Genomic DNA, 27,411 nt, shown 5'->3' with positions numbered 1-27,411 from the left:
TTATCACTTTGGCTCCGAGCTGTATTACTCCGGGTACCGCAAAGGCAGAGATGTGTTTGCTGTCCTAAGAAGGTTTTGTAAATCTCATTCCTGGACTATATTCATGTGAGAGAAAATGACCTCATGAAGAAGAGTCAAGGCAGAAATGTAACTAAACACTTAGAGCTGTTAGAATGCTAATACAGGGGCTAATATACAGTTAAAAAACAAGAACTATCCTGTCCCCTGTTGTTGGTACTTAGAGCACTGGAGACAACACTACATGGTAAGAGCTGGACGTTAGGTGGGGCAGCAACCTCGGCTTCCATTGCCCTTTTCCACCAGGTTTATACCCAGCAAAGAGAGGAGTATACTAAATAATTGTCAGAGCTGGATAAAGGATTTTCCAAAGAGCTTTCTCCTTGGGTCCCATTTTTGTCTAAGCGCTGAAGTAACACTGACAGTGATGTCGACTAAACAAGAGGCACCTTCATAAAGATTAACCTGTTTATTAATTCTCACAACAGCCCGGTGAGACAGACCAGACAACCCCACTTTTACAAACAGGGACTCCAAGGTCCGAGAAGTTAGTAAACACCTCCAAAAGAAGCTGGACTGAATACGGATCATCCTGGGTCTCCCACTATTCTTAGGGGCCATGTGCCCTTTGCCCAACACCAGCTAGAATTCTATGAAATGGGCATATGTGTACCCATTGCTGTTACCAAATAGTAAAGGGAAATGTTACTATCCAATGCTATTATTATTAACACTATGCAATATAAAGAAATCAAGAATACAAGTGGAAACTGCTGAATTTAAGCAGATCAGCTGCGACTGTGGTTCAGAGATGTACACTAATGAGAGGATCAGAAAAAAGCACGGAAGTGTTCATTTCAGTGAAAAACTGGAATCCACTTAAATGCCCTTCTAGGGAACTAGATAAAATTTTTTATACAAACATGCTCAAAGAATAAAAGATGGTTCAGCTATAAAAAGCAATGAAGTACTGATACACGCTACAATATGGAAGAACCTTGAAAACACTGTGCTAAGTGAAAGGAGGCAGACATAAAAGGTCACATATTTTGTGATTCCATTTATATGAAATGTCCAGAATAGGCAAACCCACAGACACAGAAAGTAGACTGGTAGTTCACAGGGGTGAGGAGGGGATAAGGGTGACTGCTAACGGTTATGGGGTTTCTTTTGGGGGTGATAAAAATGTTCTGGAATTAGACAGGGGTAATGGTTGCACAACCTTATGAATATATTAAAAAACCACGAAATTGCACATTTTAAACAGGTGAATGTTATGCTATGTGAATCTCAATTTAAAAAAGAATAAAAGATGGGGGAAGTATTCACTAAATATTCACTAAATTATGATTGATTAAACAATGTTAATCAATCATAACACTGATTATGTAAATACACATAATCAATCAATAAATGTGTATGATAAATGCATATCTGTATATGGCCAGTAAAGAGATCAGAAGGAAATGAAACAAAATGTGAGTAGTGAGTAGCCTTACAGGGGGCTTGAATTTTTTTTTTTTTTTAACGTTTTATGTGTTTTCTAAAGTCTCTCAAATCTAATACATATTATTGGGGCTTTTTCTGGTTCTATACACGGAAACATTTACGCACAGTCTTCCCTCTATCCTGACAGGAGGTGGAAAATGGAGTTTATGTAGTGATCATCTGGGTGGGTTACCTACTACATAAAAAAAAAACCAAAAAAACAACTGCTCACGGGACAATGCCCTTTGCCATACTCTATCTTGCTGATCATAAAGGCTGCTGCCCCAGACCAGTGGTGCTGAACCCATGTACACCATCAGAATAAGGGGCTCATTCAACTACTCATGCCAGGTCCCCTCTACAGAGTCCGACAGCAAAAAAGGGGGTGCCGTCTGGAGCTACCCCCTGGGGACAGAGAAATGTGAACGTCTTGGTCACCAAGCCCCCACACAGTGTCAGGTAGGGGAGGAGCTCAATATATGTTTCCTGAATGGATAAAATCTTGTATTTCGAGCATAAACTTCTTTGTGCCAGTTGTTCCTGCACAGCACAAGTAGAAAGTCATGGAAGAGCAAGAAGCTGAGCTGCTCAGACCCAGGCAGACCCTGTAATTGATGGGCAACATCAGGAAGACTGTGAGAGTCCTGGAAAGCTGGGCTGAGCAGTGTGGTGTATGCTACACTCTGGGAGGCCACCTGGCTTCTAATTGTTTTCTGAATCCTTGGCTAAACAAATCAGAATGTTAATCTACTTTTACACTGTAAGGGTGTTAAGAGTACCAATGTGTGTGTGTATGTGTATGTACGTGTGTGTGGTCTGTGTGTGTTTTCTCTTTTCACCAAACCATAGCCTACCTGAAATGCATCCAGAAAAAGAGAATCTATCAAAAACCTACAATAAGCACCAGACTTAAATGGTGAAATGTTAAAAAAATATTCACATTAACTTCAGGAATAACATACGGATGCCTGTTACTGTTTCTGTTTAAGGTCCTAACCAATAAAATATGATACAAAAAAGAAATGACAAGTATAGAAGAGAAGATCAAACCTGCCCTTACCTGCATAAAAATGTCAAAATGGTAAATGTAGTAAGAGTGTTCAGCAAGATTGTGAGATACCAGATCAATACACAAGAACCAACAACATCCCTCTATACCAGCAAGACATGGCTAGAAAATTTAAAAAGAGAAAAAAGGTGCAGCCATGATAGTAACCAAAAGTATAAGGTTTCTGGGACAAATCTAAGAGCTGTGTAAAATATCTGGGGAAAATTATAAAATATTATTGAAGGCAGTAAAAAAAAAAATCTGAACAGAGAAATATGCCAAGGTCATGGTTCAGAAATCCCTACAATGTAAAGATGTGATTTCTTCCCAAAGAGTGAGAACTTCAATTCCAATCAAAATTACAAAGAGTCAATGGAGAAATCTGATAATACAGTAAATAAAGACAGTGTGATAATAGTACAAAAACAGACAAATTAGACAAATCAAAAAAAATAGTGAGCCCAGAAACAGACTCACAGATATTTGAAAAGCAAGAATTGCAAATGAGGGGAAAGGATGGGCCATGAGGTAAATGGCATCAGCACAACTGTTTATCCCTATGGAAAAAAGGAAAATTAGATCACAGAAGCATGATTTCAATAAAGACAATGTCACACCACACATACATTTTAAACTGAATTAATTAAATTTACCTAAATTTTGACACCTACCTAAATATAAGGAGGACAATTTAAAACCATTAAAAGACTACACAGGAGGTTACCGTAACCCCAGGTCAGAAGGATTTAAGTAAGACAATCATCAGACCACCGATGACCAGTTTCAAGATGACTGTCAGAGCTGACTGTGCTGTTTCTGCATGTAGCCTCCTCCCTCCCTCTATAAAAGCTCTTGACCACCGATTGGCAGGGTGGGGGGAAGGGGAGTTGGCCTTGGGACGTGAATCTGACACCCCAGCCCCGGGTTGCTGGTCTCTGAAATAAAGCAAACTTTCCTTTCCACCAACCTTGCCTCTTTATTGGCTTTTGAGCAGCGAGCACCTGGACCCACTTGCGGGAAGTTTTTGACACCCAACGTGAGGCTGCGCTCTCGCGATATCTGGCTTCCAGGGTTTTCTTGGGAAGAGCTGCCGCCATGAAGAAGCACTGGCATGGCTGTGAGGAGCTCATTGCTCGTGGCTCACTGGATTCGGGAGGGGGATTTGGGGGGACGTTCCTAGCAGCTGCCCTAACCATTGGTTTCGGAGATCCTCCCTGTTTCTTCCTTGCTCGGCACTGGCTGCCAACATATGCTTTTCCTTGGTGCAACGGAAACATGCATCTGGACGAGCTGACGAGCTCCAAGCCTGAGTAAGGGCACTGGTGAGCACAAGGCACATTTTCTTTTGAGCATGAGGTGCTATCTGGGCATCTTGCCAGTTGGTTCTGACGTGTTTCTGACGTTGAGGACCATTTGTGTTGGGAAGTGTTTGTCTGGGACTCCGTATCGGTCATCCTCTCAGTGCATTTGTGACAGTTCTGTCTTCTGGTGTGTGAGTGTGTATTCCATTTGTGTGATTGGTATCCTTGTTGCTTTTTGTAAAATGGGAAATTCAGGTTCAATTCATTAAGAAAAATTTTGGCTATGAACCTATGACTAAGAAAAAGACGATTTTCTTTTTAACACTGTGGGCCAACAGTATTCTTCAGACTCCAGAGAAAATTGGTTAAGATGAAACTCTTCTGACACTCTAAACTGGTTCTTTTTTGCATATGCAGTTAGAGAAAGCTAGCTTGATAAAATACTGTTTTCAGAATTCTGACCCTGAGAGAACAAAAATATGCCTAGGAGAAAGCTTGAAATTAACGCTTATCATGTCCTTGAAATACAAACACAGCCCACTTTGCCTGAGACTTCAGCCTTGGGTTAATTAGCAGAACTACAAAAGATGTTTGGGTTCCTTAAACAGCATCTTGTACCACATTAAAGAGAAGTTGTGCTATGAGAAAAATATATGTTTTTAGAGGTTATGTTCTTAAGCTTGCCAATCAGAAAATGCTGATACAGGGCTTCCCTGGTGGCGCAGTGGTTGAGAGTCCGCCTGCCAATGCAGGGGACACGGGTTTGTGCCCCGGTCCGGGAAGATCCCACATGCCGTGGAGCGGCTGGGCCCGTGAGCCTGCGTGTCCAGAGCCTGTGCTCCGCAACGGGAGAGACCACAACAGTGAGAGGCCCGCGTACCACAAAAAAAAAAAGAAAAAGAAAATGCTGATATAAACAAACAGCTCAATTACTTGTTTCTTGGTTTTGTTAAGGTCTTTTAAGTTAAAAACTGTAATATGTAAAAATGATAAGGGAAGCATTTCAGTGTGTAAAGCAAGTAGGATATGCGTTGTCAGCAAGAGAAGTATAAAAAACGAAAATATTTTTGTTGAGGGATAAAGGAAGAATAATTTTGTCTGGAAAGTGGATAACAAAGTGTGGTGCAGTCATGAATTAGATTACTAACAGCACTGAGAAATGCATGGACTGCAGCTCCATGGTATCAACATGCAGAAATCCCAAAACATTACTATAAGCAAAATTACGAAGTTGCAGAAAGGTACGTCTGGTATGAGTCCATTAAACAAAGTTTTTAAACATGTAAAATAATACTCTATGTTGTTCATGGACACATGCAGGACATAGGAGGTGAATTGGTGAGCATTCTATAAACCACAAAGGAAGTATTCGCTGTGCCTCAGTTTCTTCCTTTGTAAAATGGGAATGATGTCTACCTTGTAAGGTTTTTTGGAGGCTTAAAAACAGGTACCCATGGGGGTTCCCTAGTGGCCCAGTGGTTAGGATTCCAGGCTTTCACCTCCATGGCCCAGGTTCAGTACCTATGTCAACTGCCTGGCATCCTGCCTGGCACAGGGAAGGGGCACACGTGAGGCACAAATTAAAAGCACCTGAGAGTGCATTATCTCCCACAACCTCCCGCCCCCCCCACCCCCCACCCCCCACCGCCATCTTTTCTTGCTTCTCTTCGGAAGAAAAGCTGCTTTCTTTCAGGATTAATGACTTGTAATTGACGTATTACTTTACATTTTAGAAGCAGGTGCTTCCAAAGTGCTTTAACAAAAGTTCTTAAGCAGTTTAAATGTTCCCCTGAAATGTTTTCATGTCATGGCCAACACCTTAAGCTGTAATTACTTAGAGGTTCATTTCCATTCAACCACAGCTTAAATCATCAACCTAAGAATGAGTAGCGATGACTACTGAACTTAATGGTTACCAAAGGGGGAAGGAGGAGTGGATAAACTAGGAGTTTGGGATTAACATATACACACTACTATATATTAAAATAGATGACCAACAAGGACCTACTGTATAGCAGAGGGAACTATACTCAACATCTTGTAATAATCCATAAGGGAAAAGAATCTGACAAAGAACATATATATATAACTGAATCACTTTGCTGTACACCTGAAACTAACACAACATTGTAAATCAACTATACTTCAATAAAAAAAGAGAAAAAAGGGGGATTCCCTGGCGGTGCAGTGGTTAGGACTCTGCGCTCTCACTGCGGACGGCTCGGGTTCAATCCCTGGTCAGGGAACTAAGATCCCACAAGCCAAGTGGCCAAAAAAAAAAAAAAAGAGAGAGAGAGAGAGAGAAAAGAATGAGTAGTGGCAAAAATCATAAGATCTCTTGTTCATGTGGGTAGATCAAAATATTATCCTTAGCTACAAGAACCCAACAAAAGCTAGGCCACAGCTTCAAAAGTAGCCCAAGGTCAGTGCCCAAGCACCTCCCCTGTAGGGAGAGCCCAAGGCCTGGACGTACCTGAGTGGGACCTGTAGTTCTGGTGCAGCTGGTAGATCTTCTTGGGCTTGCGCACTGCATACTGCTTGTCCGTGGTGTTCTTGCTGGCGTAGTGGAACAGAGAGCGCAGATCACTGAAGCGGAAGGCCACGCCCTTCATGATGCTCTGAGCCGTGTCCCCAGTGAGGAACATGGCGTTGGGGTCATTGATACATTTCATCAGCAGCGCCAGCTCCGCTTGGGTGAAGTCCTGGATCTCATCACCATAGAGCTCATGGATGGACCATGGGAGCACCTTGAGCTTCGACAGCCTCCGGGACAGGTTGTATAGCACATCCTCTTCATCAAAGTACCCTTTCTGAGACCTGATCTGCTGATACAGGCAGAAGAGGCCATAGATCTCACTCCGGTCTTCCTTGAAATTGGGGGACCGCTTCCGCCCTAATTGCTTATATGCTTCTTCTGTGAGTCTCCCCTGGGGGCAGCTGAGGGCCTCAAAAGACCCCTTCAGAAAAGACTTTATTTCTTTCCAAATCAGGGCAGGGTTGTAGGAAGTTTTCCCTTTGATCATTTTGGGCCATATTTCATTGGCAAACACCTCAAATGTCACGTACACCCGGGGGTCACTGTCACATGGGCGTGTCTCCACGGTTGTTTCCTCCTCACCATAGTCCCCGTCTGCCTCGGCCTCCTCCTCATCTTCCTGCCAGTTGGTGACGGTCAACTCTTCCTGCATGGACCATCCTACGATGGATCTTTTCAAGCTGCCATCTTCGTTTCTCAGAAAAAATGGTCTGGGCAGAGAAGCATCAAGCAGGAGGAGCAGCTGCTTGGAAGTGACAAACAGAGGAAAGTTCTCATCCCGCAGGTCCTGGAGTTTGTGGACATTGGGTTCCAGTGGTTTGTAGTGACTGGTGGCCTTGGTAGACTTGGAGAGCTCAATGAAATTTCTCTGCACCTCCTGGCACAGGACGTGGTTCTTGGTCACGAAGATCTGATGTAGATGCTCCAGCTGGTGGGGCTCTTCTGGGGTGGGTCCTTCCACCCCTTGTTCGGGGTCCCCTGGCTCCCCACTGGCTCCCCCTGCACAGGCTTCACTCTCCTGCTCCTCTTCTAGGCTGTCCACTGTTACCACCTCAGTGGGTCCTTCTTCCTCCTCCTCTTCGTCGTCCTCCTCCCCACCTGGACCCTCCTTTCCGGGTTCCAGTTCCAACCTTCGCTTCAGCCAGATCTGCCTGGCCAGCAGCGGGCTTCCCGCCTGCTCGGCTTTCTCCCAGTAACCGTGGAATTTCTTCCACAGCCTGTACAAGCAGCAAGTGGTCTTGCCAGTGCCGCTCCGCCCGATGAGGATGATGGTTTCCAGTGGCCTGGGGTTGAGGTCGATCACCGCGTACTCGAGCTCGCCCACCCGGAAGGGGTACTCCACCGTGGCCGTCGTGTCACTGAGGATGTTGGAGGCCATGCTGGTGCTGAAGCTGTGGAACTTCATAATGTTATACTCCGTCTCCACCGCGCTGGCAGGGGGGAAGTACTCAGGATCCACGTGTGCCCCGCCCTTCTCGGCCTCTGTGTCCTCCACGTAGCAGCGGGGTATCCGCTTTTGGATTTTCATACTGTCGGACACCTGGCGCTTGTTGATACCCTTCAGCTTCTTGCGCAGGATGCAGGACAGGCCCCGGTTGTAGGCGCTGCAGATGGCCCTGATGGAGTCCGACAGTTTGCTGTGATCTAAGATGATGTCCCAGATCCGGATGATTTCCGTGTAGACCTGCCTCGCCTTCTCGGTGGGATGCGCACTGTGCTCCGCAGCCATGATCTTCTCGGGGTTCTCGCTGCACCGCGGGGAGAAGTCAATGGCGAGCTCCCACAGCATCCGGGCCCCTTTGTCCAGCTTGGCCTCGAAGAGCTGGATGCTTCCTTTCAAGTTCTTTAGCCGCTTCCGCAGGCCCCTGGTCCATTCACCATTGCCGAGCTTCTGGATGGCAAGGATAATTTTCTTCTTCATGAACTTGGTCATGACCTTGCTGGACAGCTTCTTCAGCATCTCCGAAGTGCACTCGATCTCCCATGTCATGTTCTCGAAGTCCAGGAGGCAGGCCTCCATCTCCGGCACGTTCTGGTCGTCCTGGTCGTCGCTGCCCTCTGTCCCCCTGCGATCAGCAGGCACGAGCTGTGGAGTCCCGAGGCCTGCCTGCGCATGTCCCTCCGCGGCCTCAAGGACTGCGGGGTTGTTCCCACTGCAGTCAGAGCCCCCCGCCCCCGGGGTGCCCTGTAGCTCCTGTTTCTCTCCTACGGTGCCAGCTCCTGTCTCCAGAGGCTCGGAGTCCTGTGGACAGTCCTCCTGGAGGGACGGATCCAATTCCACCTGCTGAATCAAAGCCGTGATGTCCTGCACAAGGCGGTCTCTCTGCGAACAGGGCCTGGCAGCCCCAGGCTCTGGCCTCGTAGTCTGGGCATCCGGCAGGGTCTCCCAGCTTTCAGGGACCCCGGCTCTTCTGGGTGGGGCTCTTGCAGTGCTGCTGCAGGACAGGGACTTGGAGGAGCCCTTGAGTGGAGCCGTGTGAGCCGGGGCTGCACGGCGTGGGGGCTTCCCTGGGTGGGCGGCAGCATCCTGTCGGCCCCGGCGCCTGCTCTCCTGCAGGGCTTTGTTCCAGGCCAAGAGCAGTGCGTCTGTCTTCTTCACTCGGTGCCGGGCATCTCTGCCTTCCTTGTTCTTCAGGTTGAGGTTGATGTCAAACTTCACCAGCAGATCTATCAGCTTCCCCATGCGCTTCAGCATGCCCTTCTGGAAGAGGATGTGCATCAGCGTGTTACCGCTGTTGTCCTGGATATTGGGGTTGAGGTAGTCAAACTCGGTGGGCTTGGACCAGAACAGATCCAGTAGGTGGCTGAGGAAGTTAAAACCGATGTCAGCTGAAAGACACAAAAATCCTGTGAGTGCTGAACGGCTTTTCTGGGGAGCAGAGACGCCAGCCGGGGGTCCTCAGAACACTGAACTTCCCCAAGGATTTGATAACCCAGTGGTTCTCAACTGGGGGCGATTTGCTCCCCAATGAACAGGTGGCCGTGTCTGGAAACATTTTTGATTGTCACAATTTAGGAGGTGCTACTGGCATCTAGTGGGTGGAGGCCAGGGATGCTGGTAAATATCCTACAATACACAAGGCAGCCCCCCCAGCAAAGGATTTACCCTGCCCAACTGTCAAAGGTGGAGAAACCCAGAAATCACCGTAAATATTCCAGTAAGAGCCTTTATGTCAGGACCCTTGAAATGGCGTAAATAAATGGAAAGTATTTGCAGCTATGGACAGCCGATTCTTAAGTTTGGAACTTAAGAATCCTCCTCCATCAACCCACCCTGACCGTTCACCATGATGGTCACTCCTTCCCATCAAGCTATGGGTGAGGGGCCAGGAGATACAGGCCTGGCCAAGAAATGGGCCTTTTCCAGATGGTTAGTTTTCCCAGCAGGAAAGACCAAGGAGCACAGCATCCATTCTAACACCCAGCTTCCTCCTCAAGAAAAAGACTGCTTACAAAATAAAGGCCTACCTTCGATATCTAGAAAGATGTGGAGTGCGGCATGCAAAGGAGTGTCGCCTTCCGTGAGAGAAATGCTACGGGGGTCCGCACCCTTGGTCAAGAGGACGAAGGCCAGCTCAAAGTCCCCGTCCTTCAGGCACATGACAAGCGGCTGCTCCTGGCTGCCCTGGAGACCCTCGGGCGAGGCTGGGGGAGGCAGAGAGAAGGGACTGGTGAGCAGCATCCCTGAGCCAAGGTCAGCAGGGCCCACCTGAGGGGGGCGGGACCGATTCTGCCCTTTATTCCAAATCAAGAGGGGGTGCTGACCTGACTTCTGAGGGCCTCCTGCCACGCCCCCTTTCTGGGAGGCAAGGGTTTCCCAGTGCCCTTGGAGGGAAAGCCTGCCCCCTTCAGGTGTCCTGTCCCTGGGCCTCACCTCCTCTGTCTCTCCATCTCCCCCTCCCACCCCGCCACGGGACCACCATCAGCACCGGAGTAGGGATGGCATGAACAACGGAACTCCCAGTGTTTGCCCAACACAGTCCTGGACATACACTCGGTGACCTGGACGTGAGCGTGCTTCCCACATCCTTTGCTTCTGGGAAGCTTCTTCCCGAGAATGCCCATCGGCCCTCATTTGCCATGTTCCCTGACACATCCCCACTGCCACATCACCTTCTTTTTAGCTCAGTCCACACCTCCCCTCTGCGCTGCAAGCTCCCTGACCTCCACCCCCTGAGGACTGCAGCCCTCCTGCACTGCCACCCACCGGCAGCCATATGTTCACTGTCCATCCTTGTGCCCTGGCACCTGACCCCGGGGAGGCCCTCAATAAGTGCTTGCTTCATCAGGAACAAAATAGGAATTCCATAACCGCCATCGTTTCTGGGCAAAGGTAGTAACACTCCATGCAAGGAATGGGTTTGAAGACATAAACCACAGGCGGCCTTCCATCTATCTCCTGAAACCCGTGGGTAGAGCCAACGCCTGAAGGCGTTGTAAGTCACTTTGAGAGTTGGGACCAATGTGGCATCACTCCTTCTGAAGGTCATTTCCCCTTAAACGGCAAGGCAGGTGGAAAACCACACAGCCCAGGCGCTCCGCCGAGAGTCTGCGTCCATGAACTCATTGAATATTCCAAACAGCTCTAAGAAAGGGGGATTAGTTTCATTCCCATTTTATAAATGAGGAGACGTCGGTAGTTACAGTGGCCAGTTAGTAGTGGCCTAAGTGGGGGGAGCGTAAGGAGAAGGTTAGTGCTTCCAAATTTGTTTTAAAATAAAACCTGATCCAGCAAGACGTCTGCACACTCCAGACATACATTCAGCCAAGCCTGATTGTGCCGATTAAAACAGCAGATGTTTCCACCCACCCATTATTTGGCTGTTTCTTTAAAAAACAAGCATCACAAATCCCAATCCATGGATCAGAAAAGAATGTCACAGCGTTTGACAAGGACCCATGCGGCACACTGAGTGCAGGGAAAAGTCCAGTCGGAGGTTGGGAGGAAATGACCGCTGTGGCTACACCAGGGCCCAGGCCCCCTCCACAGGCCTGAGGTTTCTTACACGAGAGAAAGGGAAGAATTCACAAAAATGCATCGACCCTATCACTGTTTCCAATGAGAAGATAGGGAGGAGGAAGAGAATGAGGCAGAATTTAAAGGAGTCTCTGAAATCAAGCGAAAAGCCCCATGAACTGTGGCACCTGGACTCCCCTGGGATGTCCTCCCGGTGCTGGGACTCACCTCCGTGGTCTATCAGGTGGCCCAGGAGCAGGGTCCTCCGCTGGTCCCAGGTGCTGAGGTGGGGGAGGATGGCACAGAGGCTGAGGTTCGAGAGGTCACAATCTTTGATGAGACAGTCCCCGGACGGTGGCTCCCCACTCACTTTGCGGGTCAGCAGCAGAAGCACTTCAGGCCATTTCTGTTTTTCCAGTAAAAACTTGATGAAGGCGTTGGCACAGTCGCGGTCAATGTCATAGACCAGGTCGGGAGGGATTTCTTTCAAAAACAAGAACACACCACACTCCAGAAAAAGGTTCATGTGATTTCTGTCCCCAGCCAAAACCCAACACAGAGGGACATCATCACCCCAAGTTACGGATCAGTATCTTTAAGACGTGGGGAAACCATAAACAAGTACTTAGTTATCTGGGTCATGCTACTCAACCACGTGTGAACCTCAGTGTCAGCACTGGTGCGTGAGCTTCTTGGGAAGGTTGGGAATACTCAAGGAGTGTAGAGTCCTAGCCAATAGAAAAGAGAAACATCTGTGGTATTTTAAATAAGGATAGTATATGCAAATTCCAGGAGGCTGCATGAAAAACTAATAACAGAGGTTGCCTCTGTGGATGAGATTTAGAGACTGAAGTTCAGGGGTGGATGATCGACTTTTCACTGAAGAATGTTCTGTGTTGTTTGAATGTTTTACATGTAGATCATGGCATTTATTTTTTAATCAATGTTTAAACAGATAGTAGAAAAGAGTTTTAAGGTGCGTAGAGCATCTTTGAACACTACTGAAGGTTGTAAGAAACCTTACCTTGCCGAGAAGAAAGGAGGCGCAAGAACCTCTGAACCACTCCTTGCTTCCAAAAGTTTTTCTGCAGCAAGCGGCTTTCTGAATTCATGTATGTCACTAGCTGCTCAGAGGCCTTCCGGAAAATGTCGCCCTCGCTAGCTGGTCCCCTGCCATTGCTCAGTCCTGCAAAATACCCCCGAGTGCTGCTTGTGACTGCAGAGATCACAGCCCCGTAGATTGCAAGGATGACCACACCTCTCCACTCCTCTGTGGAGCCAGGAGACTTTGAAGTGCCTGTTCCCCTCCCCGACCCTGACTCTGGCCTGGCTTCATGACCTGCTGTGACCAGGAGAATGCAGCAGATGTGATTTTTGTGCCAATTCTGAGCCTGGGCCTCAAGAGGCCTTGTTTAGTTCTATTCAGATCCAGGCTAGATAAGAAACATCATAAAACAAAGAGGAATCAGTTCAGTTGTCCAAACTGAGCCCCAGAGATGTGAAAGAGCCCAGCTACGATCAGCAAGAAGTAGACACTTGAAGGAGTTCTGTTAAGGCTATGAGAACTGCCCAGCCTCAATGGCTGAGCTGCAGGATCATGAGCTAAATAAGTGCTTGTTGCTCTAAGCCACTAAGTTTGAGGGCTGTTTGTTATGCAGCAATGGATAACTGATACAACAGTTCAGGGAAGTGATGGCAGGAGGGTGGCTTACTGCAGCAGCAACATCCAACTACATGCCAGCCACCCATGCATCTAACTGGCAAGTGGAAAAAGCCAAGAGTAAGAAGCCACCTCTCTGGCCATAAGAGGGAAAACATTATCCCCTTGGTTTAATTTACTGAGAAAGTAGTCATGATTAGAAATCAACCACTGAAGAAAGGTTGAAAAAAGGCAAATGTTTTATTTGGTATCAGATTATACACTCAGAAAGCTCTCTTGGTTAAAATGGAATCCTACTGAACAGATAACTGGACATCTGTTTTCACACCCAATGAGATGGGCCTGGCCCACAGCATAAGTGCTATCATGTGATGAACAGGTGAATGCATGTTCAATGTCATGTTCTAACAGAATAGGAACACTTTAGAGATGGAAAAATAAAAGCATCCTATTATCAGCCATGTCTCCCACAGCAGACCCTGAGGCAAGGATTTGTGTGCATGTAGTTTATGAAGGAAGAGACCAGTGAGGGTGGGGGAATCAGGTCAGGGTCAGGGAGGAACCAGGCAGGGTGTGAGCTCAGGCTGAGTCCCACAGGGTAGGGGTGTGCCTTGCCTGACCCCTGGGGGGATCTGGAGTGAGTCACACCTCAGAGCTGTGCCAGCCAAGGCAAGGGAACCGGGCTTTCAGATTCTCACCTCTTTCTGCCACCGGCCACAGACTGCCTTGGGAGGATGTAAATTCCCAGGCACTTCTGGTTTGAAGGAGCCTGAGCAAAACAGGCTCCATAAGCCCATAGGCTGTTCTCCTTGAGAACGAGCCTTAGGTGCTGGCTTTGCAAAGTGAAGGCACACCAGGGAGCACACAACAATGGGAAAGGACCCAGGGGACCCAAGCAGAGTTCTGATGTCAGCTGCCTGCCTTCTGATACACACCTGGATCACCTTTCAACAGATCAGAGCACCAGAAACACACACACCCACACACACACACCCCAACTTCGGGGGCAAACGCCCACTGCCCTCTAATCAAGAGACCTTCTGGTGCCAGATGGAAGCAAGAACTAACATTAACCCTAGCACTAACCTCCAGAGAAAAGGAAATGGAAAACCTTGGCAAAGGAAGACTTATTATCACCTCAGTGAGCTGCCTGTTCTGAGGCAAAGAACATGAACTGTGTGGTGTAACAATGACGGACTAGCACCCCTGGGTTCGGCATCCCACCTTCATCCTAGAATGCCTATGAAGACACAGAAAACAATGAAAACTCACGAACCAGGAGAATATGACGCTTGGTAAAGGAGGAACTTCCTTCACCACCAGGCAGATGGAAACCTGCCACTTGTCCCCCTACCTCATGCCTCAGGGCATCATTCCTCCACAAGGGCAGTTAGTTTAGTACAAAAGTCACTTGAAACTGAACAGAAATATACTAAGCTTGACAAAAGAGACAATTAGATGCAGTTGTATAATAAACGCATGGTTGTGTGCTTCAGAATAATTAAGAAGGCGGTCAGATCAGGGAAGGGTCCTGTAATCAGAAAAGAAACCAGAGAGTGATATATCAACAACATAAAACAGTATAAAAGGAAAGGTGCTGAAACACTGACAATGGTAGCCCTGGGTCAGCATCTCTGGGTAGGTACGGGTGATTTGTTTATTACTCTGAACTTGTCTGGTTTTTTTCTTTTTTTTCTAAATTTTCTATAAGCTTACTAAGAGAGAAAAGAAGCATCAGGATATAGAATTGCTTATACATGATAATCACAGGTTTTTAAAAAAGATGACTACATAAGTACTGAACAGCAACCAAAAGACTGGATAAAAATATGCCAAGGTGTAATTACAATAAATTTTTGTTTTTATATAAAATGAAATTTTTACAAATTTTCTACAATGATCATATTTAGTAGATATATACAAGCAGATTTGAAATTAAAAATTAAAACTACAAGAGATCTGAAGCTGCAAGCACTCAGAAGTGTTAGAAAATAGAAATAAATCATTTCAAAGAGATTTTGTTTTTGCATGAAATCTTCCTTTTGAGCTAAAAAAGGTGAAACTGGTAAGTTTTATTACATATATTTTATCAATTGAAATTTATGTAACCATCTCATTTTTATAAAAGAAAATAAAAAATGTGTAACTATAAATGCATGGAATAAGAGTAAATGACTAAATCACAACTATACTAATTTTTTCAGGCAGGTGGGCTTATGCAGAATTAATATTTTCTTGTTTTCCTTTCCTACATTTTGTAAATTTTCTTTTTTAAAAAAGAATCTATTGCTTTATAAACAGGAAGAAGTATCATCAATACCGCACATCTGCATTTACTGAAAACAGGGCATTGTGTGGTGCTGAAGGATTTGAGGATGACACACCATGGCCTCTGAGTCACAGGCTCCGTTTATGCGGGAAACAGACACACAGAGAAGGTCCGCATCCTCTTAGTGCAGAGCTAGAGGCGCCTTCACAGAGCAGAAAGCAGCTGGCGCCCAGGGGAGGACCAGAGAGAAAGGCTTCAGAGGCCTGGATTCGTTCTCACTCTGAAAGGCCACGCACTAGTGAATCAGAGAAAATCACAAACAACTGCGAGAAAAACAAAGACTCCAATCTTGTTGGTCCTGAGGACAGTAGAGCATCAGCTGCTGGAGAAGGTGAACATGCTGCCATCTAGTGGTGGCTGTGAGAGGCCGGGAAAGACAGGTAACCCTGACCACTCAGGTTCACACCCCCACCCTGCCCACTCCCTGTGGGCTCTGGCTTTCCCCAGCAGCTAGTGAGAAAGGCAGAATCAGCAGATATTTAAGATTCTATTATACCAGGAAACTGAAAAAAATCAAAACTTTAAAAACAACAACAAAACTGCATGACATACTAAAGTCTACAGCATTCTAAGCATTAAGATTAGAATTAATGAACAATAAATTTGCAGGCACGTCAGCCATTTTCTACCATTCATTGGTGGTCCTTCTCTAAAAGTTTATTTTAAAACTTTGAAACTCATTGGCAGAGAAATCTGTTTGGTTAGTTTCAATTTCTCAAACAGTAGAAACCACCCCGAAACTGAGGTTACAGGTATAAGCTCTCAGGAGGCCTCTCACAATAATTTATTAATTACACCACCAATTCCTTAAAAGAGAAATCATTTAAAAACTAAACATGACATATCACAGCTTTAAAAGAACATCCCAGGAAAACAGGACTCTGCAAATACATTTATTCCCATGTTCTCACAGAAACAACAGGAGATATTTTAAATAAATGAATAAAAATTAAAACATAGATGGGGAAACAGGGGGCAGTGTTAAAGGAAAAGCAGCTTCAATCTCCCTCACATAAAACCTTCCTGACCCTGAAAATGGCCACGATCCCCAGCCTGGCAGGGTGCCTCCCACTCTCCCCACCACACACACCCCATTGTGCTGCCTACAACCTGCCGCCTACTCACCCATTCCAGTGGGGGAGTGTTTCTGGAGAAACACATCCAAATAACTTCAATAAATGCGCACTAACCATCTATTAAGTATTAATAAGTCTAGTTGTTCATTCATAAATACAAACCATCCAAAGATCAGAAGATAAAATAGGAAAAGCAATAGCACAAAAGAGAAGCAAGAAGAGGGATCAACTAAGCCCCCCAAAAACATAAATAACTCACAGAAGAGAGGACAACGGTCTTTAAAAAAATTCTCACCATTCTTAAAGGCCATTCGAGAAGTGGCAAATGTCAATCAAGCACAAGTTGTCACAGATAAGAAACAGAGAACCAGAAAGAGTTCTTAGAAATGAAAACTGAGTTTCCAAATTAAAAAATGCAATAGGCAAGCTGAATTATAAAAGGAGAAGCTAAAGTCCTAGTTAAAGATCTCGAAAGAAAAAAAGGAGATAGAAGACGTTAGGGAAAGTAGAGAGACATGTTACAGATTCAGGAAGCTCATCCACGTGAAAGTGGTGGCAAAGAGATGCTGGAAGGGAACAAAATGATAGAAAATAAGTTCTCTGAGCTAAAAAAAGTTAGATTGAAAGAGGCCAGCAGGTGCCAGACAAGAAGAATGAATACGGACCCACATCTAGACACATCCCAGGGAAATTCCACAACCCTAAGGACAGAAAATTCTAAAAGGGAAAATAAATCAAACTGACATCTAATCAGTAACGGAGGCTAGAATACCAAGTTGTAAGGAACGAGGTTTTACAGAGTATTTCATAAATCTAAGAGACCCCAGATTGTCAAACACACCAGAAAACGCTGCCATTAAACTGGGACACGTCACTGATTGTGAAACACATTCGTTTCAAAGGTGGCAAAATGTGGGGGGAAAGTGCAACTGAGGACCGATAAAATACAGTGCTTATATGCAGACCAATGCTCAATCGAAGGATAAAGACATTTTCAAAAACACCATAAGTCTACTATGCATATCTCCTCCATGATATTGGTACCTGGAGTTGGTACCTAGCAGAGTAAGAGAAAAATCTAGACAGACAGTGTGAGCCACAAGAGCCACATATGAGCGCAAGAACTAAAAGAAGCATAATATATATGTGCTGGGGCTACCGTCTAAGTTAAAGTCTAAATAAAGTCTAAAAATATATGTGTGTACATACATATATACACACACATATACAATAATGTGTATGTATATGTTTCATCAAGCCAGGATGCTCAAAGAGTATCACATTTAAAGAGCAAAGTTTTCAGGGCATTTGGTGATTCTTTTTTATGGGTCCACCTATGCTACTATTTGTAGAAATCATACTACCATGTAAATGTGATTTAATGGTTTTCAATGTTCAGAATCAATCTATAGATGAAGCACAGAAAACCCAGAGTTCAGGAACAGGATGTAAATGACACAAATAACTTTACTAGACAAAATTCAACAGAGTGCTGACTTGTTGCACTTTACCTTATACAGCAATTAGTCCATATATGCCGTCCCAAACTTACAGATCAAAAAATAGAGCTATAAGTGTAGTTTTAATTGTTAGCTATGGTTTCTGAAAAGTGGGCTTGATTTTTGTTATCTCATGTTCTGTCTGAATTTTTTCTTTCTTACTGTGTGCATGCATGGAAAAAAAAAATCACTCTTACTGCCCAAAGGTAGACTTGCCAAGTTTCCAGAAAGTGGTAGACACTCTCACAGTAAGAGTTGCTTCATTCTATCTTTCAAAAAAAGCAAACAAGTTTTCCAAAGACTGGTGGCGGGGGGGGGGTGCTCACTTCCATCTTCATGTACCAAGAAAAGATAAACTGATTTGTACCTAATGGCGCAGAACCAGTTTTGCCCCCTCTAAAAAGTTAATTTCCTGGAAACTGTACCTGAGAGGTCCTTAGAACATGCTGCCAGCTTTTCCAAGTGACTGTTGATTTTCTCAATGGCTTTGAAGTTCTTGCTCCTCTTCAGGACATCCACGGCGGACCGGGACTGTCGATCCAGCAGAGTGGGGTCCGCCCCAAAGCTCAGGAGCATCTGCACATCATCTGTTTGTCCTAGAGCAGGCCAAAGTGAGAAGCGGGTTGGGGTTTGTCATGGTTTCTTCCATAAGGAGACGTCCCCATGAGTGCACTTCCTCCCAGTTCCCGGCCTGAGCAGCCTGGGGCAAGGGGACCAGTGTCCCTCTCTGCTTACAGAAACTGATGGCCTTGGGCAATTCAGCCAAGTCCCCAGAGCAAGGAGTCCTGTGTGGAGTGGGAAGGACAATAGCTTTTAAGAGGTTCAGAAGTGCGCTCCTCTCTACCTTTCTCCCCTCTCCTTGGCAACAAGCAAGGAGAGGGGGAATCTGGTTACTAGGCAACAGTTACAGCTGTAAGGATGACAGCAAGCTGTGACTTCAGATTTCTTTATTCCCTAGAGAGGAAACAGAATATACTCCCAGAAAAAAAGCCTGTCTGGAGACAAGAGAAGAAAGTGGCAATTGCTTTTGCATCAGGGTCTTCTTGTCACTGTTTCAACCCTTGCAGCCCCACCTCTGGTTGCCAGCTCCATTTGCTGCTTTTTTTTTTTTTTTGCGGTACACGGGCCTCTCACTGCTGTGGCCCCTCCCGCTGCAGAGCACAGGCTCCGGATGCGCAGGCTCAGTGGCCATGGCTCACGGGCCCAGCTGCTCTGCGGCATGTGGGATCCTCCCGGACCAGGGCACAAACCCGTGTCCCCTGCATTGGCAGGCGGACTCTCAACCACTGCGCCACCAGGGAAGCCCCTCCATTTGGTGCTTTGACATATCTATTTGCCAAGCATTCAGGTGGCTCTGTGATCACAGGTGCAACAGATTTCAGAATGTAACAGGTGTATCCCTGGAGGTACCAAGACTTATGTGAGCACAGAGGTTAAAGGAATCAATGCCCAATTCCCAGCTTCCATACCCGTGCTTTCCTAAAATTCACCACCTTAACAAAGCACCTCTACTCCAGGTATCATCCTGCTGGTGATGCTCTCCTTCCCCATCTCCCCAGTCACAACTGCTTTTCTCCCATTTTACAAAAATAAGACAAAATTAAAAAGTCATACTTCTTACCCATCAAGTACCTCACTGTGATAGGCAGAATTCTCAGACAGACCCTGAGATTCCCAACCCCTGGTGTACACACACCTTCTCCCAGTTACCCATTTAATACTAATCTAAACTCTGCTATGATGAGACTTCGCAAATGTATTTAAGGTCCCAAAGCAGTTGACCTTAAGATAGGGAGATTATCCTGGCCTGATCACATGAGCCCTAAAGGTCAAAGGTTTAGAGGTTTTCCCCTGCTGGCTTTGAAGACAGCGGTGGCCATAGGACAAAGAATGTGTGCGATCAGTAGAAGCTGACAGCCAGCAAGAAAACGGGACCTCTGTCCTACAACTACAAGGAACCGGATTGTGCCACAATCATGTGAGCTCGAAGGAAGGGCTGGAACTCCAGATGAGGATGCAGCCTCAGCCAGTACCTTGATTACAGTCTCAAGAGACACTGAGCAGAAAACTCAGTCGTATCATGTCAGACTACTAACCTACAGAGTTAGAGTGTCATTTTAAGCCACTAAGTTTACGGTGATTGGTTACATAGTATAGAGAACTCATGCAATTACCAAAGTATTGCCCCGAAGGAGGTGAAAGCTCGTGACCTCCAGAGTATCAACCTAAGGGAAAATCAAGTAGCTGTCAAGCCCCTTTTAAAAGGAACCATGACACATCCTTCTCTCACCTCCCTCCAAAATTATTGTTTTTAACAATTACTTACAGAAAATTTAATATATTTACGTCGCTTTGGTGATCTCTGTAGTAATGATAATTTTGTAATAATTAAATCCAGAAAAAAATTAATGCTTAGAGTCTTAAATCACAGAAAGTTTTTTAAAATTTAAAGCTACGTAAGTACTTTTGCTCAAGAACAGTATCACTGGATAAGACTTTCAAGGATAAAATATATTAGAGTAAACTTCTTTCTGAAAAGCCAACTGAAAATATGATCCAATAAAAAAAGGAGTGCATAATTTGATATTTTTGACTATTAAAGCCTGTCACGGGATGGCACGGGTAAAGCGGTCAGCTGTGTGGGTTCCCTAGCGCCTGAAGTCACTCCACCCACAGCACAGCTCTGAGGGGTGCTGCCACTTACGCTTGAGGAGGTACCCTGGGGAGTGGGCGGCAACCACGTGCAGGACGGTACGGCCATCCTCGTCCTTCTGGTTGATGTGACCTTTCCACTCGGGCTTGTAGTCCATTAACCACTTGAAAAGACGGTTTTCCTCTGAAGGAATGAGTTACTGATGTTATTTTCAACACACAGAAAAGCTGCAAAGCAAATCACTGTGCACCACACCGAGGGAACCCAAGGGGCATCCAACACACATTGTCACTTGCCACAAACAGGTGTGGAGACACAGAGTTTGTGCATTGAAAGGATGAGTCATATAAAGTTATTCATAGGAAACTGAAGTCAGATTCCCTAGAAGCAGAGCCTGAGACAGAGATTCTTGTACGTGTGATTTATTGACAGAGGGAGAAAGACGGGGAGGGAAGCAGGGCAGGGGATGAAGGCGAGCAGTGATGTGGCCTCAGCTGAGTCGGCTTCAGCCTGATCCCACGGGGAGCTGTGGAGCAGGCACTGCCCTACAGTGCTGACCCACCTGGAGGCAGGGGCTCACCTTTTGTACCCCGGTGTCAATCAATCCAGAGCTACAGAACCGCCTCCAGAGAGGGACATGGTGCCTATTGGCAAAGAGCAGCTCCCTGGCAAAGGAGGCAGCTGTGGTGCAGCAGGTGGGGCTGGGGGCACTGGTCGCAAAGAGGACCTGGGCAGGGCAACAATCATTACCCCACTACCTTACTATCAACAGGACAGAGATTTCAAACTCTTTCCCCAGACTCCTTCCTTGTAAGTCCTGGAAAGCCACATAATTCTGCCAACTCTGTGGACACCATTTGTCACCATGTCAGTTTTCCTCTGAGAGACAAATCGGGGATAAACTTGAAGACTTGATCTCATCCACATCTGCCTCTAACCGCAGGAGCAAACTTAAAAAGTAGACACAGAGAGGAATTGTGACTTTCATACCCAGAGGCACACCTAATTTGAAACTGGGAGGATTGGATCAGATTGCTTTTAGTCAGACTTCATACTTTTAAATGTTTTATCCACTGTATGAGAGTGAAACCTTTTATGGATTCTCCAACAGATGAAATGTATCACGATAGGGCAAATGTGGCTGAAGCAAAGATGGGGGCTCAGGTCTTCAAGCCACTGGCCACCCCCACTCCCATCCTGAGGAGATGCTACAGCCTAAAAGAGGAAGACAGTGTAGACAAGTTCTCTTGGCTCCTTCTGGCTCTAAGATAGTGTGGGTCAGGGTCCAACAGTGAAGCTACATATGCTTAGAAAAGAAAAACAGACTTCTATCTAAAGTGTAAATGTGGATATTGTATGTGTGTGTTTTAATGATAAAAATATTTTAAAATTCAAATCCTATAGCCAGGTGGTGAAGACTAAAAAAAGACAAATTATATATACACCTATGAAAATAGGATTCCTTTAAAAGAACCACAAGCAAACTGTATCAGCAATAGCCAGTGTTTCCCTTGGGGTTTCCCCCCTCCCACTCTCCACAGTAGTTGGTCCTCTAGTCGAGAGAAAATGAACTCGGAAGAAGACCATGGCTGCCTTTGCCACCGGGAGGAAACTCCCTCCACAGCTTCCCTGAGAGCTCTGTCCAGCAAAGGCTGTCTGTCCCAAGGCCTGTCCTTGAATCCCAGGGCTCCACTCTGCTGCCAGGATCTGTCTGAGAACACAGCATCCTTTCAGTGTGGGCCTCTAGCTATGAGGTCCCGGGAGAAGGAAAAATGATGCTGTTTCCCTGCTGCCTTCATTCATCTGAATGATCAAATCATGAACTATTCAAATCATCTGAATATTCCACATTCTGGTTTCACTTGAGCTAAGCACAGTCCCTGAGGTCCAAGCTGGAGGACAGCGTGGAGGGCGCACCGTCAGGAGAGAACTCACTGGCCTGGATGCAGAGGCGCATGAGGGCGTGCAGAGGGTACGGTCCTATGGTCTCGATGCTCACACCTATGGAGATGAGCCACTGGACTAGCCTGGGCACCTGTTCCATTTTCTCATGAAATCCGAAGAAGACAAATTTCTGGAGAAAAAAAAAATACACAAGAAGAATTATGGCAGTGGCCTTATCGATATGAAACTTCAAACTCCTTCCCCATAGAGTTTGGGGTTCTTTTTCTTCCAGTTTTATTGAGATATAGTTTGACATACAGCACTGTATATATTTAAGGTGTAGAGCAGAATGATCTGGCTTACCTACATCGTGAAACGATGACCACAAGTTTAGTGAACATCCATCATCTCATATAGATACAACATTAAATTAAAAAAAGAAAAATTCTTTTTGTGATGAGAGCGCTCAGGATTTGCTCTCTCAACAACTTTCATATAGAACATACAGCCGTGTTCATTCTATTCATCATGTTGTACATGACACCCCTAGGACTTATTTATCATATAATTGGAAGTGGTTACCTTTTGACCGCCTTCATCCAATTCCCCCTTCTCCCACCCCCCACCCATAAAGTTTAGAATCAGTAAAACCCTGATTAGCTGTGGCCCCAGCCTAAGATTACTATAAATAACAAATTTGCAGTGAGGTGGCTGAAGGGGAAGGTCCCAAACACCACAGTCCAGAAGTGGCCTGACTTGAAACCGTATGTGTCAAGAAGCCACCTTACCTCAAAGAGACTTTTCAGTGATAAATTTGGGACGTGGAGATTTCTCGGTAGCCGGTCTTTTCTCGCTGACAGAAGTAGAAATGACTGATGAAAGGGGAGAAACAGAAAAAGCTGGAACAATAATGGTCTCCACATGGGTTATTAGAACAAAATTAATCTTAAGCTTTAAAACACAGAAACAAAAAAACAGAACAAGACACCCTCTAGCCCTGTCTCTTTGTTTAAGTCACCTGCCAAGCTCTTCAGCCTGAGCCATGATAACCAAAGTGTCTCTGTCTGGCAAACTTCCTGTTGGTGCTGAGAGCTAAGCTCTCTCCACCTTTCCTCAAAGTCTGCTGAGGACAGGAGCAGCCGATGGCGGGCAGCATTGGGACAGTACAGGGGCAGGCAGGTAAAGAAGTAATTTCCTGCAAAGTTCTTAAAGCTTAGCAAGTAGAAGAATCAAATCCTTTTGAAATAGCCCACCCTAATTAATTCTTTAGCACATTACTGCTATTTGGGGTCCACAAGACCCTATCGAGTGGTGTGCTGGGGCAGCTCCTATCAGTGAGAGCTCCCTGTGCACATCTCTTCCAAATGTGAGTCCTCCAGTCGACTTAGCAGCTTGAAATTGGCCATTGAAATCGAGAGAATTTACACTACGGGAAGCAGCAAATGCTGCAGATCAGGACTTTTTTTTTTTTTTTTTCCTCAGAAAGTCTGTTGTTAAACCACTGACCCTAAACTGAACCCCAGAGAAGTTAAGCAACTTTCCCTAGGTCACACAGAGAGCAAATCCTGAGAGGCCCCTACTGGGATCATCCAGGTACGCCAGCTGGTCCAGGAGTTCTAGGCTTGGCATGGCCATGGCTGGAGACCCAGTCTCAGAATCCACGTCCCTGACATATGCTCTTGCCGGTGGGCGTGGCACCACAGGGACTCAGTCTGCGGCTACATCTTGCTTCCAGCTTCTTTCAGTTTGATGCCCACTCTTAACTGCTCACCCTAAACAGATCCCACTGCCCAGACACTCCCAGATGACAGGTTCAGGGCTCTGACAATCCTGATGGCTGGCCTGGCTTTTATAAGGTGCCTCTGTCTGCAGTGTTTGAAAATGGCCTAGGCTCCACTGCTGGTAGGATATGGGACCACCACTTGGGCTGGATTCCTGGGCCTCCATGGCTGGCTGGGTGATAGCCCATCAGGTGATAGCCCGTCAGCTACTGGGTTCCCACTCCCTCCCTCCCCACATAGACTACGGAGCTCTATTCACATTCATCCCATGTGGGGAAGAGGGGACGTAAAACGTTCTTTCCTGGGGGCTGTAAATGGAATTACTTTCCTGTTAATGAGGCCTAGGGCCTCCCACTCACAGATCTACCCTAACACTTGGAATCACAGAATTTTAGGACTTTTTAAAATAAAACTAGAAAGATCTCTTAGTTTACCCATATTATCGGAAAAGAGAAGATCCCAGATTTCTTGTTAACAGGGCCCCGGATTTCTGATTCCTGGTTCCCCAAGAGTGCAGCCTGCTTTCCGCCCCCTCACTGCCATGTTCTCGAGACTGTAATATGGGGATGTGCTTCTGGGAGCCCGTGGCCAGACTTTAGGGGGTTCCCATGAGCTCCCTGAAGCTACACTCGTAAATTGTGTGTATGTGTATGTGTATGTGCAAAGAGAGTCCCATCGATTTCATTAGATTCCCAATAGCACCCGTGACCTTCTCAAAAACCGAAGAATCCTGTATCCTACAGTCATCCAGCCTTCCTGGGTCCAGAGTCCTTACAGGCCGCCCTTGCAGTCCAGACTTTTCTGGACTGCCTGGCTTTAAAAAGCCTGTAGGCCCTTTCTAACCAAATTCCCAGCCTGGGCCAGCCCATTCTCAAGAGCGCTTACAGGCTGTCGTCAATGACAGCTACTACTCATTGGGCACTGAGCATACAGGTGCCAGGTGTTATAACACCCCTTTGGCTCAGTGTCTGGCACACTGTAAACCCTCAATGAACATTATTATCAGGTGCTTTTGGTCCATTATTTCTAATCCTCACCTCAACCGGGAGGGAAAAGGTTTATATCCTGCAACTTCCAAATGAGGAAATGAGGCTCAGAGAGGAAGGAATTAGCCCAGACTAGACTGGGGAGGATTTGGATTCAGTGAGGCACCTGTGTGGCAGTGAAGCCCAGCTTCCACAGTCCACTGGGCTCCTCCATCCTATGGATTCCCGGCTCTGGATTCAGGTCCTACAGCCTTGCTGCTTCCTGAGGGTAACAGTCCCTTGAAATCATACAGCAACCCTCTGAGAAGCACAGGCACATTATCAGGCCTTGGCTAGCAACTGCCGTATAGAGAGGATTATGAAGATGAATAGGCAATTGTTTATCTCCCTCATTCCACATCACCATTAGCAACTGGACTTCACACTTCTTTGATGACAGTGGAGACACAGCCAAGAGTGAGGTTGCCACAAACTGTTTTCCTAGCTTAAAAAATGGAAACTGGCGAACCAATATATCTCAGTGACTTTTCATCTTTAATGAGGTTAAAGTTTAAAAGTTACTTTGGCATCAAGATAAGCAAGTACTAAATTATAATCCCCCAGTGCCAGCAGAAAGAAATCGTTTAAGCAAGAATGTACTTTCCCCACAAGATCTCTTTTCACTTACATGCCATAATCCTTTCTTTGCCAACTTTTCTATTACAGATTGCCACACTTCAGTTGAGAATCCAGTAGTGAAAATATAATCAAAGCAGGGCAAGAAACTTTGCAAAACAATAGGGTCACCTGAAAGAAAGTTCCAGAATTTAGAAATTTTAACTTAGAGAAAGTCTAGAACATCTAGGAAAAGGTCCTCCAATTAAGACCACACATAGACAAATGATAAATTTAAGATATCAAAAAGAAAAGAGAACTGGGAATTCCCTGGTGGTCCAGGAGTTAGGACTCCATGCTTTCACTGCACGGGGCAAGGGTTCGATCCCTGGTTGGGGAACTAAGATCCTGCAAGCCGCGTAGTACAGCCAAAAAAAGAAAAAGGAGAGGCCATATAGGGGTGGGGGAGTGGGAGGTACAAACTACTGGGTATAAGATAGACTCAAGGAAGTATTGTACAACATAGGGAATATAGCCAATATTTTGTAATAACTGTAAATGGAAAGCAACCTTTAAAAACTGTATAAAAATTTTTAAAACTTTAAATTTAAAAAAAAGGGCCTTCTCAAAGTATATAAAATCCTATATAATTGAAGTGGTAATCATTTTAAGTTTGGGTGAAACTGTCCCCTAAGGCAGCATAATGTGACCTAACACTCACTTAGCTTCTCTATTTGCCAAGCCCAGTGATGGGTGTTATACTAATCCCTCAAGCAAACCAATAAGGCAGTGCCTATTACCTCCATATATGGAGGAGGAAATGGGTGCTTAAGGGAAGTTATAAAACTCACTTCCTTTAAGAAAGGTGACAGGGGCTTCCCAGGTGGCGCAGTGGTTGAGAGTCCGCCTGACGATGCAGGGGACGTGGGTTCGTGCCCCGGTCCGGGAAGATCCCACATGCCGCGGAGCGGCTGGGCCCGTGAGCCATGGCCGCTGAGCCTGCGCGTCCGGAGCCTGTGCTCCGCAACGAGAGAGGCCACAACAGTGAGGGGCCCGCGTACCGCAAAAAAAATAAAGAAAGAAAGAAAGGTGACAAATACCATTTTCATCCAACAGTGAGAAACTATGAGAAATGAGATGAAGCTTCGTGGCTTATCGTGCAGCTAGTTCATGACAAAACCAAGACGGGAACCCAGGTCGAGCAGCTCTTTGAGTCAATTTGCACCCTTTCAAGCTAGTGACCTTTTGCATCTCATGACCCTGCAAACTCGTGGATGCGAACATCCAAGGCGACAGGTCAGGGGCCAGAATAACATGGCACCTCTTCTAGGATTATCAATTTCCAAAAATGAGTAAATAGCAAAACATATATTGTATAAAAAAGATACACAATTTTCATAAATACATTTTTCAAAATTTAGAAATTGGGCATAACATTCATCCTCCAAACAGGTATACTTTGGTAGAAAAGTCTGGGATGCGTTACCCTAAGAAATCCTGTTAACTGCCCCCCTCAGGATCCAGATTTCTTAGAGGGGCAGTCACCAAGAGACAGTTGTCTGAAATTCCCATAACTCTGGCCTGGCTTCTGACAGAACAGT

The 27,411-nt window shown here is 45.8% G+C and overlaps 1 protein-coding gene across 4 annotated transcripts in view; it reads right to left on the bottom strand.

Annotated features, from left to right (window-relative positions):
• The window catches only part of TRANK1 (tetratricopeptide repeat and ankyrin repeat containing 1), an 88,055-nt gene that overhangs the window by 31,269 nt on the left and 29,375 nt on the right, over positions 1-27,411 (bottom strand). For 3 of the 4 annotated variants that reach the window (XM_079933592.1, XM_079933594.1, XM_079933593.1), the window contains 9 exons: positions 25,884-26,002; positions 23,238-23,321; positions 22,501-22,639; positions 20,617-20,748; positions 18,338-18,508; positions 12,373-12,534; positions 11,577-11,831; positions 9,860-10,036; positions 6,329-9,220 (listed from right to left, as the gene is read on the bottom strand). In XM_079933592.1, the coding sequence (XP_079789718.1) occupies positions 6,329-9,220; positions 9,860-10,036; positions 11,577-11,831; positions 12,373-12,534; positions 18,338-18,508; positions 20,617-20,748; positions 22,501-22,639; positions 23,238-23,321; positions 25,884-26,002 (4,131 nt within the window). The remainder of the gene's footprint in view (positions 1-6,328; positions 9,221-9,859; positions 10,037-11,576; positions 11,832-12,372; positions 12,535-18,337; positions 18,509-20,616; positions 20,749-22,500; positions 22,640-23,237; positions 23,322-25,883; positions 26,003-27,411) is intronic. The other variant, XM_079933595.1, reaches the window with a different exon arrangement.

Source organism: Stenella coeruleoalba (genome assembly GCF_951394435.1).
Source record: "Stenella coeruleoalba genome assembly, chromosome: 10".
NCBI lineage: Eukaryota > Metazoa > Chordata > Mammalia > Artiodactyla > Delphinidae > Stenella > Stenella coeruleoalba.
This window is presented reverse-complemented; position numbering and strand designations above follow the sequence as displayed.